The sequence below is a fragment of the Python bivittatus genome, unplaced genomic scaffold (assembly GCF_059951505.1).
Source record: "Python bivittatus isolate LINGU-HERP-01145 unplaced genomic scaffold, Pbiv_v1 ctg000330_np1212, whole genome shotgun sequence".
Classification (NCBI taxonomy): Eukaryota; Metazoa; Chordata; class Lepidosauria; order Squamata; family Pythonidae; genus Python; species Python bivittatus.
Window position 1 is genome coordinate 43615664 of NW_028277058.1, and position 18893 is coordinate 43634556.

Sequence of the window (18893 nt, forward strand, 5' to 3'; positions counted from 1 at the left end):
AATTATAATTCTCTTAAGTCAATCAATCAATAGACATCATACAGCTCCAAAAACCTTACGCCTCCCAATTTATTTAAGTGCCAGGGAGGAAAGCTGTGGACAGACATATGAAAATGTGTGCATAGAGCTGTCCCTGAAATTGTTCTACATGGAGAAAGCCACGTTGCATGAAAGTTCAATGTGTACATTAGAACTCCACATATGCCTTTAGACTGCATTTTAGCCTTTGTCTGGATACCATCAAATAAAATATAATTTTACTGACATACTGTAGATAACAGAAATATAAATGGAACATACATCTCTCATACAGACAAAAAACACTTCCAACGACAATAATAAATTGCCTTAACTAGTTTGCTATTAAAAAGTTCTTTTGAGACCAAAAGTGCGTTCTATGTTAAAAAAAAAAAAAAAAAGTAGCATTCAATGCAGTTTGAATAATGTCTTCTTGCAAAACAAGACTCACCATAAAAGACCCCAGTAGCTGGGCCATTGGATCTGGGCCTCTAAACCAGTATTTCTCAGTCTCAACAACTTTAAGATATGTGGACTTCAACTCCCAGAAATTCCCAGCTAGCAATTGGCTGGGGAATTCTGGGAGTTGAAGTTCACACATCTTGCTGAGGTTGAGAAACACTGCTCTAAACTGTCCAAGTTCAAATTCTGGTTCATCCACTCTTTCTTACTTTCCATATCCCACTTATAAAATAATAATAATAACGATGCTATAAAGAGATGCTATAAAGGCATGAGCTGAAAAGCACTTGTATGTATTAAAATAGGAATTCAGCTCCTTGATCATTTCCCAAGCTTTCCAAATTATGCTGTCTTTATTGCAATCTACCTATCTATCCAAATATCTCTATCTATCTGTATTTATCTCTATTTATCTCTACCTGTACCTCTACCTGTACCTGTACCTCTACCTCTACCTCTACTTCTACCTCTACTTCTACCTCTACCTCTACCTCTACCTCTACCTCTACCTCTACCTCTACCTCTACCTCTACCTCTACTTCTACCTCTATCTCTATCTCTATCTCTATCTCTATCTCTATCTCTATCTCTATCTCTATCTCTATCTCTATCTCTATCTCTATCTCTATCCCTATCTCTATCTCTATCTCTATCTCTATCTCTATCTCTATCTCTATCTCTATCTCTATCTCTATCTCAAGAAGAATATTTAAATATCTTGCATACTTTACCTTCCAAGTTATGGGTTGCCTCCAGAAAGTCAGCATCATATACTTCTGTTAGTAGACCATATTTGGGATTCATCTTTATTATTAATTCAGAGACATCCATTTTCAGACAGACACAACGCAGTTAGTACTTTCTATTAGTGAGTACACAGAGACACATACTGCACCTTGAAGAGGAGCTTGTGATCACAGAGTTGATGAGACAGTAAAATCAAGTATGCGTTTATGTGGGGTACCAGCAATTCCTATAGGATAAAACACTGTTTGCTTCCCCCCCCCCTTTGTTTTCATTCAGCTCCAACCACTGATCAAAAGAAAATGGTACAATGAAAAGAGGAGAGAAAGAGGGGAAGAAAAAGCTTGATGCTGAACACTCACAGGGTTTGGCTGTCTTCTCTTCAGTCTGCGCCAGGCCCCCGGCTGTGTCCTCACTAATATTTTGCTCTGAACCAGAGTCAGGGGGACCTAAATGGTTTGGAAAGCACAGGTGGGGATTTACAGTCATAGGCAGAAGTGCCTTTTGGACTGATATAACTGAGCACCCAGAGAGAGTCAGAAACCAAGACAGTTGAGAAATGTGAAAAGAAGAGATAGGCAAGAGGCATCCATTTAGAAAAAGAGTTTAAGAAGAAGAGAAAATTAAAGCATACTCCAGGATAAGCAAGAGGAAACCGAAAGAAGAAGAAAAAGAAAAGATATACATGGAGGGATATACTAGTTTAAGATGGTTTGGAAGACTACTGGCATGACTATCGTTGAAATCCATTGACTAATTATCAGAAACTCAGGGTCTGCCGATATTTCCTGCTGAACAGTTTGCATTTGTAGCTCTCTGCCTTTTGTATCCTGCAACTAAACTATACCTTGCATTGTATGTATGGAAGAGGGTGTGCCTTGGACCATCATGTGCAGGACCTGGACAATTAGCTCTGGGGCATGTCGCAAATCTGTCAACCACAGAATTGGTACAGTGATTTCAATAGAATCCACACTTCTGTTAGTGATTCCTTGCAGCTGACAATCTAAGAAAACATATTTTACTATATCATAATCTTTGCTCAAAAATTATTGGATCAACATTCAGGTGATTGTATGCCAGCTTTTCCACTGAGTGATAGGTTTAGAGGAAATATTGTACAGATACCTGAGAAAAAGAAATGCAAGACACATATGGGGATAACTTTATGATAATCTTTTTCACTACCTGAAGAACATGTCTGAATAATGCCTATCTCTGAATTTACAAAAATAAGTCTATTTTTACTTCACCTATTTTTCATTGTTGTTAATCTGAGACAAAAACAGGCAAAACAGGAGAAACTGGCAGGTTTGCTCCCTTATTTTCAGTTCTTAAATGCTTTGCACTCCATTCTTGTAATGTAAATGAACAGGGGACCTAAGATTTGATCACATCTGTACACCAATGTTTGATCCTTGGAAGCTACTGATGTCAGTGCATCTAGAATATAATACCGCTTCCAATGAAAGCTGAGGATATTTTTATTAACTTTTAAACAGCCACGATGTTTGTCTATTTTTCTAAGGCTGGTTTTGTATATTTGAAAATATTTTTTTAAATAAAATTTACCTATGATTAAAGTGGCCCTACTAATACCCCATTCAAGGGTAATAGATAAGAAAGAGAGAAAAGCAGAGAAAAGAGAGATTGGTTGATAGAATAAATAAGTGTAAGCAAGAAAAGGTAGAACTGAAGAAGTGGAGTTGAAAGATTGACAGTCAAAGAAAGAATTGCTGAAGATCCGAGTGAAAGATTAAGTTTTGTAGAGACATTAGTGGAAAGAAAAGTACTGTAGGAAAGAAGATGAAGAACAGAGAAATCCAGATACCAGAAGAACACAGAAAAGAAACAATACGTAGCAAGAGATATAGCAGTAAACACAAAGCATTGTTTAACTCGCTAGATAGTTCTGTTCTAAAATGTTACAATATATACATGAGTGACATTAATTTTGTGTGTGGGTGTATTTGCACGCATACAGGTACACAGACAGACAGTATATGTGGACGTGTATAATTTGTATCTAGATATGTGAGGTGCAAATAGAATATACAGACTGCACACAATATTTTTTGTAAAGAACATCACTATTGTATTTTATCCAAGATGGGTAACATCAAAATGGCAGATACAAGCTACACTTTGAGATACGTTCTTAATACTTTAAACTTATCTGAATGAAGAAAGTAAAGGGCTTGCTCTGTTCAACAGTTTCACAAGAATGTTTGACATGCTGAACTCAGAAATATATTTGAAAAAGACTATTATTATTATTATTATTATTATTATTATTATTATTATTATTATTTTACCATTCACCATGGTTTTAGTGAGGGTTGGGTTTTTTTGCAGTTGTTCTCTGATAACTGAATGGTGGCTAAAGCACACATATTTACCCATTGATCATATATCCCCACTTTGAGATGGTTAAAAAAAAAGAAAACAAAGGATATACACTTTATGAAGTAATAAATGGGTTGATAATATCACAGTTTGTTTTTTCTCTCCAAGAATGTGGAAACAGGTACATCCACAGCAAACTATGGAGGCATCATGGAAATGCTGACACTGCATCTTTGTCTGATGCAAATAAGTAGGTTGTGGCATTTGCATGATGATTATTACAGATGTTTAATTATTTGCCCCCCTTCCTCCCATAAATACCCATGCACAGCACTGATTTCGTGAATAATCACATAGGTCTTGAGTTTATATTTGAACACTGCTATCCATATCCCACATTTTAAGGTTTACTACAATAAATGAGTTATGAGAGTCATAAACATCAGGCTAATTACAATATAATTTATAATTTTACAATTATAATAAACCTGTAGTGAATTTGTTATACATTCAGCCTGGATTTAACAAGAGACGATATTCATGTCCTAATTAATTTTTATTATTGTGCCTCAGAACATTCTGACTCTTCTGAAAACTGAATCAACAGCAGCGTTGAACTAAACATTTGGCAAATTCAGTCTTCTGTAAAGTTGAAATATGGCTTATCAAGAAAAGAAAACTTCTCCAGTCCTATAGAAAACTGATTTATTCTTGCATTTTGCCCAGTGCATTATGAACAGATTGTTTTTTGTTAGGAATACTGCCAAAAAACAAAAACCATGTATGTTTGAGAGCCAGTTTGGTGTAGTGGTTAAGGCACCAGGCTAGACGGTGAGTTCTAGTCCCGCTTAGGCACAAAGCCAGCTGGGGGACCTTGGGCCAGTCACTCTCTCTCAGCCCTAGGAAGGAGGGAATGGCAAACCACTTCCAAAAAACCTTGCTAAGAAAACTGCAGGGACTTGTCCAGGCAGTTGCCAGGAGTCAAGACTGATGGAAGGCACCCCCTGCCCACACATACACACATTTTCTTTTGAAAAGCAACGAATCATTCTCAAGGAGTCCCTTTATGATACCTGTGGACATGTTTTTCCTCCTTGTGAAACAACAGTGTTTAAGCTCTTTTGTTTCTTGAAGTACCTAGTTAGCTTATGAAATGTTGCTTACTTGCTTTTTTAAAAAAAGTAATTTCTATTTCTGAAAACCAATTCCACATGATGGAATTGGCTAGCAATATGGGGAGAAATTTAAATTCCAGTAGGATAGAAATTTTTTTGCCTAGCCAATGAATCTAAATGGCACTTTTTCTTTTTTAAGGCCAGACCTGGAAAAACTGCTTCTGCTCAGCTATAATTAGAAATACAACACTTCTTACTTTTACAACACACAAATCCTTACATCTCTGCTCTAAAGCAGACACATTCCAGATAATTGCCTTGAGTACTTTGTTCAGCAGACAACTGTTGACAAGAGAAGGCAAGAGATGGAGACTAAGGCCGCTTGCTTTTAAATATTTATGAGGATGAAATGATAAATGGTTGGCTAAGGAGGGTAAAGTATAAACTGAAAGCTCTCAGCTGTGTCCTTGCTGTCTTTCCCACTCTTCTGCAGTTTACTGTATATTCCATTTACTTGCTTTGGAAAGAAAATTTCCCAAACCAGCTGCCAGATTTTTATGAATCAAGAATTGTATATGCTGGCTGCACCAATAAATCAGTTCACATTACACTTATGGTGCTTGAGATTTCTGAGCTATCTTGAGCTGTTCCATAAAAGTAGCAGCAGCAGCAGCAACAATAATAGTAGTAGTAGTAGTCATCGTCGTCGTCATCATCATCATCATCATCATCAAATACAATGTGTTTTGTATTCCATTCCATTCTTGCCTTGTTTCCTTACTCTTTCTAACTAAAATCAACATTCATTGTTCATTGCTTCAGATCAGTATCTTTTCTACTTAGATTAAGGCTCTGGGAAGCGCGTGGAAACAATTTGGAAGTTCCGGTCTGGTCAGTACGCTCATGTTCATAAAAATCCAACATGGCTGTCTTCAGTATAATAGGTGGCACAAATCCCATGCAGCCAGATGTCAGTTTGTGTCCTGGATCATGTGGAGAGCAGGACTCACACTGAAGCCCACACAAGTTTATATGTGCGGCTTGATATTACTACCTTTAATTGATTTCAGCGTATACTAATTCTGTTTTCCTGTCTTCCTTATGGGTAAACAAATATTTCCCACTGAAGGCAAACATGACTTTTTCTTATTAGTGTTATATGCCTGGAATGCCAATGGAAACTCTAGAAACTATATTTATATATTGAAACTGCATTTATATTTCACTGATTCAACAGTTGAGAAGCTGAATAGAACAGAACAACACATAGCTTACTGGTCACTTAGTAACGTCTTCTGAGGTGAATTCAGTACAAATTTTGAAGTGGACTTTTTACTTTACTTTGGAGAATCTTTACATTTTATATACTTTGGCCTATAGGTATAAGTAAAACCAAAGCTGCTGTTGAATAGGAAAACATGGATATATTTCACCTTTTGCATGAAATATGATTGGCACTTACTTCCTTCGAAGCAATACTCTACAACATAGCCATCTAAACCTGCAGCTCCAATCTGATCTGGTGGTCTCCACTTCATGGTAACTGTGGTATCAGTAACAGAGTCAACCACCAGACAGGTAGGAGGACTGGTGACAGCTAAAAACAACAAAAGAGAGTTTGGGTTAGCAAGATAAAATATTCATAATCTGTTGTAGATCACTAACCAATTTCCATGGTAGTCATATTAGTTAGTAAATAATCTTACAGCACATTAAAAATTAACAAGCCTGTTAAAGACTTTCAATGTCCCACTACTAATCTAAATGAACTTTGCCTTAGGAAAATATAGGTGATAACACCAGCTCTTCATCTGTATACCTACTGTATGTTATTTTCATTAGACTAGGTGAGATTTAGAACCTTTGAGTTCATCTTTTGCAGTCCCTAAGATAAACAATTGAAAAATCAGATTTTTAAAAAAGAAATATCACCTTAAAATCATCAAAGCACATTATAGAAATGAAACGGCCGTGTGAATGGGATAAGGATTAGAATGGAGATGTTTGTTCAAATAAAGATGAGGGAGATAGGGCAGAGGTTAGCACAGGAACAACTTTTTACACTAAGAAATTCTAAATGGGGTGCTACTGAGAAGAGTGCAGGAGTCTAGACCAGTGTTTCTCAACCTTGGCAACTTTAAGATGTGTGGACTTCAACTCCCAGAATTCCCCAGCCAGCAATTCTGGGTGTTAAAGTCCATGCATCTTAAAGTTGCTGAGGTTGAGAAACACTGCTCTAGAACATATGACCATACATAGCTCTGTAATACCTTCTGAGAAAAAATATATGTTAATAAAAAAAATAATGAAGCTGCAACCAATACTGAATCACCAGTAATAATTATGCTTAACATTAGTTAACTTTATTGGTAAAGGGATTTCTTTCTGATGGTATCCAGTATGTCAGACCAGACCAGACCAGACCAGACCAGACCGGACCAGACCGGACCAGACCGGACCAGACCAAAGCAGCACATGCTGCAATGTCAAGTGAGGAACATTAATTTCTTTTCCAGCTTCCTATTTCTACAGAGTTCTGAAGTCTTCTCTGAAACTGAATAATAAGTCAACTATCTTTGTTCCTGGATTTTATGTCAATGAATATCTCTTGCATTTTAAATTAATGTCCAGGGTACTACAGTAAATAACATATTTAATAAAAGTTTTGAATATTTAAATACACAGATATTATTTACTTACCTAGGGGCACAAAAGCTTTTGAGGGCATGCTTGGTCTGGAAGTCCCAATGGTATTAACTGCAAACACACGGACTTCATAGGCAACTCCCTCAATCATCTTTTTGGGCTCAAAAGTTGTTTCTTTAATAAGATCAAAATTTAATCTCATCCATCTGGAGCTTTGCTTCTTTTTCCTTTCAATATAGTATCCTAAATAAATATGCATAAATATAAAACTGTTAGTTAATGGCTCAGCATTTCTAAAAAGAGCAAATGCAACTATTATATACACGACCTGTTTCACTTAGTCAGTACCATGCTATCTAAATAATAATAATAACTTACACATTTCCTTGAGCAAAAACTCTCAGCTGAAACCCTTCTGCTTATGAATATGCTTCCACTTCAAAGAACTACCAAATAATTGTACAAAAACATTAAAATACCAGTGTCAATGATGGGTCTACGTACCTAAAAGAGGGGATCCGCCATCATAGGCTGGAGGTTCCCAGGTCATAGTACACCAGTCTTCTCCTACCTCAATCACATTAGGTGCCTCTGGAGCATCAGGGATATCTGTTACAATCACAAATTTTAATGTTGTTACAGTTTCACTGGAAAAGCAGATATTTTTGTTCATCTCAAACAGAATTACTTATAGCTATACTGGAGCAAAAACAAAGGGAAAAATCCAAATGTGGGCTTATTTAAATTATGGAATTTAAATTAACCAGGAATAAGCTAAATCCTATTGATTTCAGTAGGTTGGCTCTAAGGAGGATTTAGTTGGGATTTCACATTAGGTTTTCATGAAACGGACAGACTACGAACAAATGTTATGGTCTAGATCACTGTTTCTCAACTTCAGCAACTTTAAGATGTGTGGATTTCAACTCCCAGAATTCCCCAGCCAGCAATTCTGGGAATTGAAGTCCATGCACCTTAAAGTTACTCAGGTTGAGGAACACTGGTCTAGATCCAGGTTGAAATCCCTGCTGAACTAGAAAGAGATTAATTTGGGAAAAATCACTTAGAGTCCTATTTTAACTCAGAGAGTTATTGCAAAGATAAGGTGACACCCTCCAAAGAGATTGAAATTGCAACTTGTTCAGTTGCAGAATTCTCAGTCATTAGGCCAATTCTCATGCTGGTTGGGAATTATGGAAGTTTGCAGTCTCAACACTTACGGAGGACATCAGTTTGGAGAAGGCTAAAATAGGAGGAGCTTTCTGCATCGGTGCTACTCTGGTACAAAAGTCTTGCACTACGCTGACTTACCAACTACTTTTATATTGATGTTGGCTGCGTCTTCTCCAGCCTCATTCTTCAGCATTATTCTGTAAACACCCGAGTCATCTTTTTCAGCTGAATCAATCACCAAACAACTGCTGTCTGGATAACTCTCTGCCCGTATTCTGGTTGCAGAATCCATGATCCACTGCCAATCATTTTGCAAAAGGGAATAGGGTAGGGAGAAAAATAGTTTAAAAGAGGTGAATTAGAAACCACCAGAAGATTGGCAAATCAGGATTGAATTAGGATAAATAATAAGAAACTGTACAAATTCAGTAGCAAATTGATCAAATGGTCCACAGACACGTTCTTGGTGCCTTAGGCTTTCTGGCTGACCTTAAACAATGGTTTTTTGTGTGTGTTTAAAAATTTTTTAAATCAGAATGAGAGGCTGGCATGCCATAAAGCAAAGTACCAGACCACAAGGACATGTTTATGTCTAAGACTACCTGTGGCTCAACATGTGTCCTCAAGGCTTTCTTAGAAAAATTAAAAGTGCACGATTGCAACTTAGTCTTGATTTGGAAGTATATCCATTTATTGAGAGAGAGACAGAAACCATTTCAGCCAATGAAGGGAAATGGGGGAGGGGGAGGAGCAGCAACCTTACGAATTTGCCTTTTGATAAATGGGTGTTTTGCGAGCGGCATATTCAAGTGTGCCCATTGGCCCAGTCACAGGTATTATTGAATTCCCCCTTGAAAAATACTTACATACTTAAAATCTATCTCCCTGCTCTAGCCATTCAGGAAGCTAATACATACAGCAGTAGCAGTATTTTTCACGTTGTACCAATGAGGCAGTCGCTAAACAAGGACTAGGCCTCAGGTTGACTAGATGTACAACCTGAGATCTAGCTAAATAAGTTTAGCAACCACAATTCTGACTGGCAACTTGTTCATTAAGCGAAGCAGTGGCTAAGCAAACCTGTGACTGTGCTTATGATCTTATTTCATTTTTCCTTTGCTTTACAGACCTGCAAAGGTCATAAAGGCCAGGATTGGTCGCAAAGTTATTTTTTCATCACTGCTGTAACTGCAAACAGTTGCTAAACGAGGCAGTCGCTAAACAAAGACTGCCTGCATTTTTTTGTCACGGCTTTCAAAACATTTAGGAAACAATGCTCTAGCAACTAAGAAGGATAGGAACAGAGGTATCCACTGGGTATGGTCAAAAAAGTCAATATGGCAGTAATAACAGTGCATTTGAAGCTGTGCTTGTTTTTTATGTACATCACACATAAAAAACAGATGGAACTTTGATCAAACCATCACAGCTGCCATCTTGACTTTTTTGACCATTGCCTGTGGACATCCCTGATAGTAGACTTAAATTCATGGGAAGAATTTAAAGAATGTTGATCTGTTTTTAACATTTTCTTAATTCTATCCACTGTTTGTCACCTCTTGTCCCAAGGATGCCAATTATCCCTTCTATCCTTTTTCTTTTCTGGATACCTGTGATATTTTATGAATGGTTCCTAATATACCTAATTATTTGGTAGTAGATTGTTAGATATGATTGCAACTGCAACAAATCATAGCCCCTGCCAAATTTAGTTCAAATTCGTGGTACTTTTGGTACAAGAGATTCTGAGTACTGTCGTACCATTGCATATTTTATTACAGCTTATTTAAAAGATTAGACATAAGATGATATGTATATGTTTAAATGACAGTTTTACCTTCTCTCCCCTACTCCACATAACCTTTGGTGTAGGCTCCCCAGAAACAGGGATTTCAAGACGTAATTTAGTTCCTGCGACAACTGTCACTGTGTTATCGTCACCAAGGCCGTCAAGGTGAAGTCTAGGAGGATCTGCAAAACCAAGGTACTAAGGAGTTTCCACGATAAAAGAAGCATCTCAATATTTGAATATAGGATGAGAGAAACATTTCCATCTCAGTATGGAGAAACATCTCCATATATACAAAGCCAATGTTAATATAATGTTGAAGAAGAATTTTGGGAGTCACGCTAAAAGGCCCTAACCCAAATGCATCTTCCTAGAGAAAACACAGCACTGGCTCAGCTATATAGTGTCAAATTAAGCAAACCCCTCCCCCTTCCCCAAATACACTTTCCCAGAGAAACTAAACTATTAGCTCAGCCATAAAACATTTAGAAGGCAAGGAATGCTGACGGTCTCTGGGAAGTGATACCTGGAAGCAAACATAGACCCTGGGAACTAGGGACAGTTTGATTAACCCTATAACAGTAAGTCCTCAGAAAGAAACTATGTTCATGAAAGCCTTTTTGTTCTTTCAAAGCCCACATTGTCCTTGCAGTTCTGCCTCTATCTCATAGTTACACCCTAACTGCTTCACTGACTTCACTAGATACAGTCCATGATGTGCTACACCCAATCAAATACTTGCTGCTCACATGTATACCCTAATTTGCACATAACCCTATATCTTTCTAAGCTGTCTTTGCCTCCAACACTCCCCATATCCTAATTTATGCTTTGATATAATTGTGCCCTGGTCTCTGCTTTAAACCTATCCCTGGAAAAATTCTCCTATAGTACAGAGGGCAGCAGACAAACAGTTTCTACATGTCCATTTTAAAAAGTTAATATTCCTTATTATTTATAAATCAATCCTTCCTATATACTGTCCCAAAAACGGATTCCTTCAGATGCTATAATAAAAACAGTGTCAATATTTTTAGTTCCTTCATGTGCTATAATCAGGAATATATCTGATTTACCCGAATTCATGTTCTGTTCTATTCTATTCTATTCTATTCTATTCTATTCTATTCTATTCTATTCTATTCTATTCTATTCTATTCTATTCTATTCTATTCTATTCCAATTCCAATTCCAATTCCAATTCCAATTCTTGTTGCAGCCAGATATGGATATATGGATAAAAACTACTCATTGATAGTTTATGTTCAAAAGGTCCTACCTAAGTGCCTGGCATCTCTAAGAAGAAACAAATGAGTTGGTAAAAGATGATGTGATCTAGTCAGCACTATATGGACAAATAGTGTGTCCTAATTTCTTTATGAATGGTTCCCAATATATCTAAGTAAATAGGTACAAGTTAGGCACTAAACTTCCTAGGTACTTTGGTATTAATAGTGTTGTAAACTGAAGGTCCTCTCACATCACAACTGCATTAATCTGGCAACTTCCAGTTGTTATTGTTATAGTTTATTTCATGGGTTGAAATGTAGTTTTTCACAGTGAATGTCTATTGCATGGTTTCATAGGTCCATCTGGCCTCACCTCAGACAGCCTGACAATCTTGAAGTTATACCAGAAATGGGAAAAATGAGGATTATCCAGGATATTTAAATCCCATTAGAGCAATTAATTCCTAATCATGGACAAATAGCTGAGTGTATGCTATGAAACATTAATAACTTGAAGTCGCTCTGTATTATGTGTGGCTGCAAGATATCTCTGTGGGATCTTGAAGGAGATATCTTGCCTCTTAGGAAATTAAAAAAAACAACCCCAGGCAATGATTAAAGCCAAAGACCATAATAAATTGCCACCTGAGCTGGAGTTGGAAAGGAAATTAAAAGAAGCAGCTAGGTGTGCTTTTGTAGGGTAGGCAAACTGGAAAATTTAGGCTGCTGCATATGCTCAGCCCTTTTTCTCTTCCAAAACTGCCAGAAATGTGATTCAGAGAAAAGCAAAGCACTTTATCAAGGAAAATGGTGTTACCTTCTCACTCTGCAAAGATAATTGTATTGCCTCCATGATGTGATGCACTTCAGGGAGGCGAGGCATGTGAGAGTGATGTGAAGTAAAGCAATGTAACAGTTTCACTTTATTTTTAGAAGGAAGGGGGGGGTATTGCATCATAAAACTGCTTTGAAGAAGTCCTTTGCACAAACCTTCATCAAGGTGAAGTCTCTTAATGCTTTGCACTAAGCCCTAAGGATACACACACATATACATAGATACATACAGTATATTATCTATATGGGGCGTGACATTATCCATGCACTTAGTAACCACATAAATATTTATTTAATTAAATAGCAGCTGGGGAAGTCCACAATCCAGATCTTTAATGCTTTCCTCCTGATTAATTCCAGTCCAGGTCAGCATCTCCTGGACCATCTCCCACAGTATTTAAAATGCTACAAGAAGTGTTGCTGTGTAAGTGGCCAACACAATTACTGCAAGTTAAGTAGCATTAGAATTCTGCAGGGCTGAAATGCAGGGAACACATCTCAGACTGGAAGACCTGGCGACTGTCTGGGAATTCTGAAGTTGCAGTCCTAACACAGCAGGGGAGTACCTGAGGTCACCCCTAGATCATCCAAGTGATCATTTTGGAAGCATCACTCCTGCAGTCTGTCCACTCGTCTTAGAATATAAATACATGGCAGAGCCAAAGACTAGAGACACACAGGAGTTACCTATAATATGAACTTTGCAAGGGATGTTGACATTGTAGGCATCTGGAACAAACATGTATTCACCATCGTCATCCACAAGTGAGCTATCAATAATTAGCCGATGGATTCTGTAAAAAATCAAGGTAGAAAAACCAAAGTAAATATCCTCTTCCTGCAAAGCCAGGTAACTATATGGGACAGGGGGTCCCATCCTGGAGAAATTGGGTGAGGCTAAATGAAAAAGGACAGCTAAGCTGGAAAGATGCTCTGCATGATCTAGTGGCTAAATTAGATATTACCAAGAATATCTGAGAGTAGAGTCTTCCCTTTTGTTGTTGCTGTCATAACAAGCCACAGGATTTCTAAATCATCCTGAATTGTTATTTCCAAAACAGAGAAATTGCAACCCCATTTTTCCGTGCCATTTTTCAAATTCATTATTCCTCTCAAACTACTTTTTTATGTTTCATTTGTGGTGGGGGGAGCGGGGGAAGAGAGAGGGAGAATTATAAATACTTTAAGATATCCCTGTGGTTATGATTAACCTTGTACAAAGAGAAGGAGTTATCAATACCTGCACATTTTCCCCTGTGGTCCATATAGTAATTTGTGGGGGAAAGGATTAATCTGGAAAAAATAATGGAGGAGATGTAATCACATCCCATCTATAGTGTTCACATGATTGTCTTTCTTCTCTCACACTCCTTCTCACAAGCCTGCAATTAATTTGTGTAGAACCTACAATAGGCTTTGTTGTTGTTGTGGAAAGGTAAGGCAATGGAATAGCCCAACAGTACTTTTTGAACTTTGGCAAATTCAGCATATCGGCCATTTCTTTTGTGTGCAAGATGCAATATTAAGTAAGCCCCAAATGAAAAAATGTGCTTATACTTTATATATATTTTTTAAAAAATAAGGAGGTATTGCAAAAACCTGAATAGATACTTTATTTGAAAATAGAATCTTGAGTTCAAGAGGTTGATATGTAACAGTCTTCAGGAAAAGGATAGTGGTGAAAAGAGTTTAACAAAGCAATCCTAATTAGGATTGTCTAATATGTCTAATTAGAAATAAGGCTCAATGAGTTTGATGGAACATATTCCCAGGTACGTAGGTACATTTGTATTTATTTATCATTATTACTGCAGTTTTCATTAAAGTAAATACACTGAAGCTAGAGGTGGGGGAATAAATTCATTTAGTTCATGTTTGAATTGAATGTTGGACCAATACATGAAATAAATTTTCTTCACAGTTCTCCAGTTTTTGAAATTAGTTCAACCATCATAATTTAAAAATATTTTATTTTTTAAATCATACTTTTTTATCATTAAAAACTATCCCACGGTGAGAAAAAGCTGTATAAAAATACATATATTCATAAAAGTAATATGCAAAAATGTGTAATATTAAGGAAAAGTATTTGAAAAACATGATTACAGTAAACAAAATTGCAAAGAAAAATACAAATATCTGGAGATATGGACAACAAAATACAGTTTTTAGCATGAATTTAAAAAAAGAAAAGAATTCTCAAGCATAATGAACCAAGCTTGAGATATTCACAGAAATGAATATCTGAACTTCATATAGATGTGCAACATTCTGTGTTCTGGTAACAGAATTTTCTAATGTTCCCTGGAATCTTCTGTTTTTCTCCCAGAATGCATTGATCCAGCTGTTTTGAAGTTATTCAACATGTTCCAGTAATGATTATTCTGGAAATGGTTCCAGGCATAGTTCATCCCAGACATGGCTGATCTGGCAAACAGCACTCAGAAAACAAGGGATTGTTCCCAGAATGGCCAGGTTGGCACATACCATGTGAAAGCCAGAATATTCTGTTCAACATCAGAACATTCTACTACTGGAAGAGTCTTTTGCACACAATCAAATTTTCCCAAATTTAGTTGAGGCATAAATGGAAGGATTTGGAAAAATAATGGTTAGGACAAGGCATTTCCCCAAATTACTTTTGCTGAAAACACTAGTTCATTTCACAAATACCTTTAGGAATATCCTGGATTGATTCCACCACTTTTTCTATAATTATTTCTCCTGATCTAAGTTGAAAGCTTACCTTCCTTTGTGATATATCTTGATGCGATCACTCGGCTGGAGCAGCTGCCCATTCTTGTACCACTTTCCTTCTACATTCTCAGAAACCTCACATTTCAAAGAGAGCTCTTTGCCGAGCCTCACAGTCTGATCTTCCAGTCCACGCAATATCTTCAGTGGCCTCACTTAAGAAATGAAGAATGAGAGAATGGTAGCCTTGTTTTATTGTATTTATTCAATGATGCCACAGTAGAACAGATTGGGGGCGTTCCTTATCTCAGGAGGCATGGGGCTTCAAATGGAGAGGATAAAAGATTAGGTCCCCAGCAGCCTTAGTATATCCCTCCTCAGAAACTACATAGGATAAGCAAGATCTGGATAGGAAAGGTGGTCCTTAAGTATCTAGGCACCAAGCCATATAGGAATTAAAAGGTGATAACCAGTGTGTTGAATTGGACCCAGAACCAGTGCTGGCCCTGCAGTAAAAATGTTAGATTGCTTAATCTGCTACTGACATGTGAACAGACAGCCATCACATTTTGGATCAACTGGACCTTCCAAGTCATCTTCAAAGCAGCCCCACGTATAGTGCATTACAAAGCCTATCCATGAGGTAGCAATAACAGGTTAATAGAAATAATTTTTTAAAAAAGATTCCTTCTAAGATTGAAGATGTAGAAATCCAATCTTCACTCACAATCAACATTCAGCTTGGCAGCTGATTGTCCTCCAGTTGTCATGACTGAGTAAGTTGCATTGTCAGCTTTAGTTGCTTCTTCAATAATCAAAGTGTGCTTTTTACCCTCGATCTTAACTTTGTATCTTGATTTACCATCAAGGGGCAACTCCACACCATTCTTAAACCTGATGAACAATAACAACAACCCAAAATGGTATAAATAACTTGATCGTACTTTTACTAAAACAAGGCCTCATAATCTTAAATTGATTGGAAAAAAAGCCATCTTTCAAATGAAGCAAGACAAAGAAAAGGTTGGTCTACAAGACAAATGAAGGAGGGGCAGAGGGAAATCTTCTGGATCACCCTCACATGTAAGCTCAGGATGAATCATGAAAGTTCTATAAAGTTACAGTGTTTAGCTTAGCTTTGTTTTTTAACAGTGAGTGCACCCGCAAGCTCATGGTTGCATGGATACGCAAAGTTACATGGCTTTGATCATGTAGCTGTAACCACCACCAGCGAATAAGCATTTTCTTTACCTTTGGTTTTTCACTTTCATAAAATCATAGTTCCATATAGTTGGAAGGATCATTTAGGACATAAGATCCAATCTCCTATCTAGTGCAAGAGTTTTACCATCAAATATAATTCTACACCATTATTAAATTTCACCAAAGTCAAGTTTTATTCAGTAGCTGTGAATCAGATTGGCGATCAGGAGGGATCACAGACATCCATGTATTTGTAATCTGACTGCTTAGGTTATGATCAACATGTGTGCAAACTGAAGGCTTCTTTTGATAAGAACAAGGAAAGCTCTATTTTCCTCTTTGCTGAGGAATACTTCACACACGGACATGCAAGTTCCTTACTTGAGCAGAATTTCATGTGCATTTTGGCTCTTTTGTTCCAGTTTAGAAAAACCTGATGAAAACCTTATTTTCAGGACAGTTTCCATTTGTCTTCATTTTATGCTATGTGCTTTTGTGAAAGGTTATCAAGGCCCTGCATTATTTACTGTCAGCTTTGATGACTTCCTTTAGCAAGTATTAAAAAGACCTCTTATTTTTCACTAAATAAAAGGATCATAAGGATCCTCCAGCTAAAGTTAGTCATAATCAAACCCAGGTAAAAGAAATGGGAGTGAAATTACACGTGAGTGTCTTGACTAGTTATCACTAACCTTAGTGAGATCAGGTTTAAAATATTTATGAAAGAAAGAGGTAGGTGACATACCATTTCACGTTTGCATCGTCTTCAGATACTTCAACTGATAATTCTATTCTGTCACCAATATAACCATTGGTATCTTCTAGGCCTTTTGTCACTATTACTGGAGGCTCTAAAGGAAAAAGAAATTATATCAGAAACAAATGATCACAAAGACTCATCTTTTAAAAAAAATAAAAATAAAAACAAGCCAACCCTGACATTAGATGTTTTCTCATGCTGCAGCTTCCTTTGACTCAGAAAGACCAAGTTCCTACATACCACCTGAAAAAATGAAGTTCTCAGGGATTTCAGAGGCTGGTCAGACATTAAATTTCAGGGTTATGCACTTGGATCCACTCTGAGTTGGATTCCAATTATGAGGTCCTGTTGAGTTGACTAAGACACAGACCTGCTCAATTATCTGAGATGAGTTTGAGCCAGTTAGTCCTGAGGATGTGGGCAAGGTCCCTGGACCCATTGGAGTGGCCACCTGTGTTTTAGTTCCATGCCCTTCCTAGCTGGTCAAGGCCTTCAGGGTGATGTTGTGTGATTAGATCCACATATAATGGTACACGGATAATAAAGAAGGGGTGTTCCACTGACTCTTAAGAAGACAGTGCTTTACCCCTTCTCTGGATCCAACAGACAGTTTTTGTCTTGTTTCCAACCTTCCCTTTTCAGGAAAGATTGTTGAGAAGGTGATTGGCTTGCAGCTCCAAAGAGCCCTGGGGGATACAGATTTTCTGGTCCCATTTCAGACTGTGTTCAGACTGGGACGTGATACTGAGACAACATAGGTTTGATATAATGATATCCTTCTGGAGCAGGTCAGGGGATTGGGAGTGGGAATTAAGGTGATGCAGTGGTTCTCATTCTTCCTCTGAGGTTGGTTCCAGTCAGTGTTGGTGGGGGGAGATAGGTCTAGCCCTAGATCACTGCTTTACAGGATGCATCAGACCTCTACTCTCCTCCTACTTTTCTTTAGCATCTACATAAAGCACTTGGTGAGGTAATTCTGGAAGTTGAAGTCCATACAGCTTAAAGCTGCCAAGGTTGAGAAACACTGCTATACACTATTACAAAAAGTCTACAATCATCTGTGGGTCATAGAAAGAAAGGAGAAGCAAGCCAGTCCCCTATTTTCAACCTGCAATAATGGCAGAACTCCTGCATAGACACATCGGATCCTCCATTTGTAGATCTTATTGAAATATTCCCCTTTGTCTGCAAAATGGGGGTGATTGTCTGCTAAATGGGGATAAAACTGAGCTTCGATTTTGTCTGTTAAATCTGAGATCTGATATACTGGCATCCGTTAAATTGAGGTTTGACTCTACTAAAGAAACAGAGAGAAGCTTTGGAATAAAGATTATGATTCATTACTGTACCTCTAACAAAGAGTTCAGTAGAGCATTTCTCAGTTCCAGCGGTGACATGATAATGGGCATCATCCGTCATCGAGCAGTTGTTGATAAACAAGATTCGCTCATTACCTTTGTATTCAAAAATGTATCTGTTGGAAAATGGCAGATTAACGATGTTGGAATTATTAGCTGACACAATTATTCTTCAATCTTCATATCCTAAGTGGGTACTTCAGTGTTAAGTGACTGATGCAACAGGAGGTATTGAAAACACTTATCTAATTATGTCACTGTGTTTGGCATGCAGTTTTTTAAAACTACAGATAGATAGCGTATGTATAGACAGAGATTATAGCAGCAATTTAGCCCTTTCCTTCCTGCCTTCCAGTCTTGGCAACAATGAGGGATTTTCCCCAAAGGAAAGATGATCTCTGGCAATCCTAATGATTCTCTTGTCCTCTCCTCTCCAGCTAATGTTTTTGGTACTAAATTCCCCCACCTCCATATGTTCAGTGCTTTTTTAGCATTTTAGGGTCCAAGACTGATGCATGGATG

General features: G+C 37.5%; 1 protein-coding gene across 1 annotated transcript in view; it reads right to left on the bottom strand.

The window, feature by feature from the left end:
- The window catches only part of MYBPC1 (myosin binding protein C1), a 73224-nt gene that overhangs the window by 22150 nt on the left and 32181 nt on the right, over window positions 1-18893 (bottom strand). Inside the window, exons 14-24 of the mRNA XM_088141515.1 lie at window positions 18363-18487; window positions 16999-17104; window positions 15778-15944; window positions 15103-15265; window positions 13044-13150; window positions 10342-10475; window positions 8643-8802; window positions 7836-7940; window positions 7386-7574; window positions 6148-6282; window positions 1587-1673 (exon numbers count right to left, since the gene is read on the bottom strand). Of these exons, the coding sequence (XP_087997641.1) occupies window positions 1587-1673; window positions 6148-6282; window positions 7386-7574; window positions 7836-7940; window positions 8643-8802; window positions 10342-10475; window positions 13044-13150; window positions 15103-15265; window positions 15778-15944; window positions 16999-17104; window positions 18363-18487 (1478 nt within the window). The remainder of the gene's footprint in view (window positions 1-1586; window positions 1674-6147; window positions 6283-7385; window positions 7575-7835; window positions 7941-8642; window positions 8803-10341; window positions 10476-13043; window positions 13151-15102; window positions 15266-15777; window positions 15945-16998; window positions 17105-18362; window positions 18488-18893) is intronic.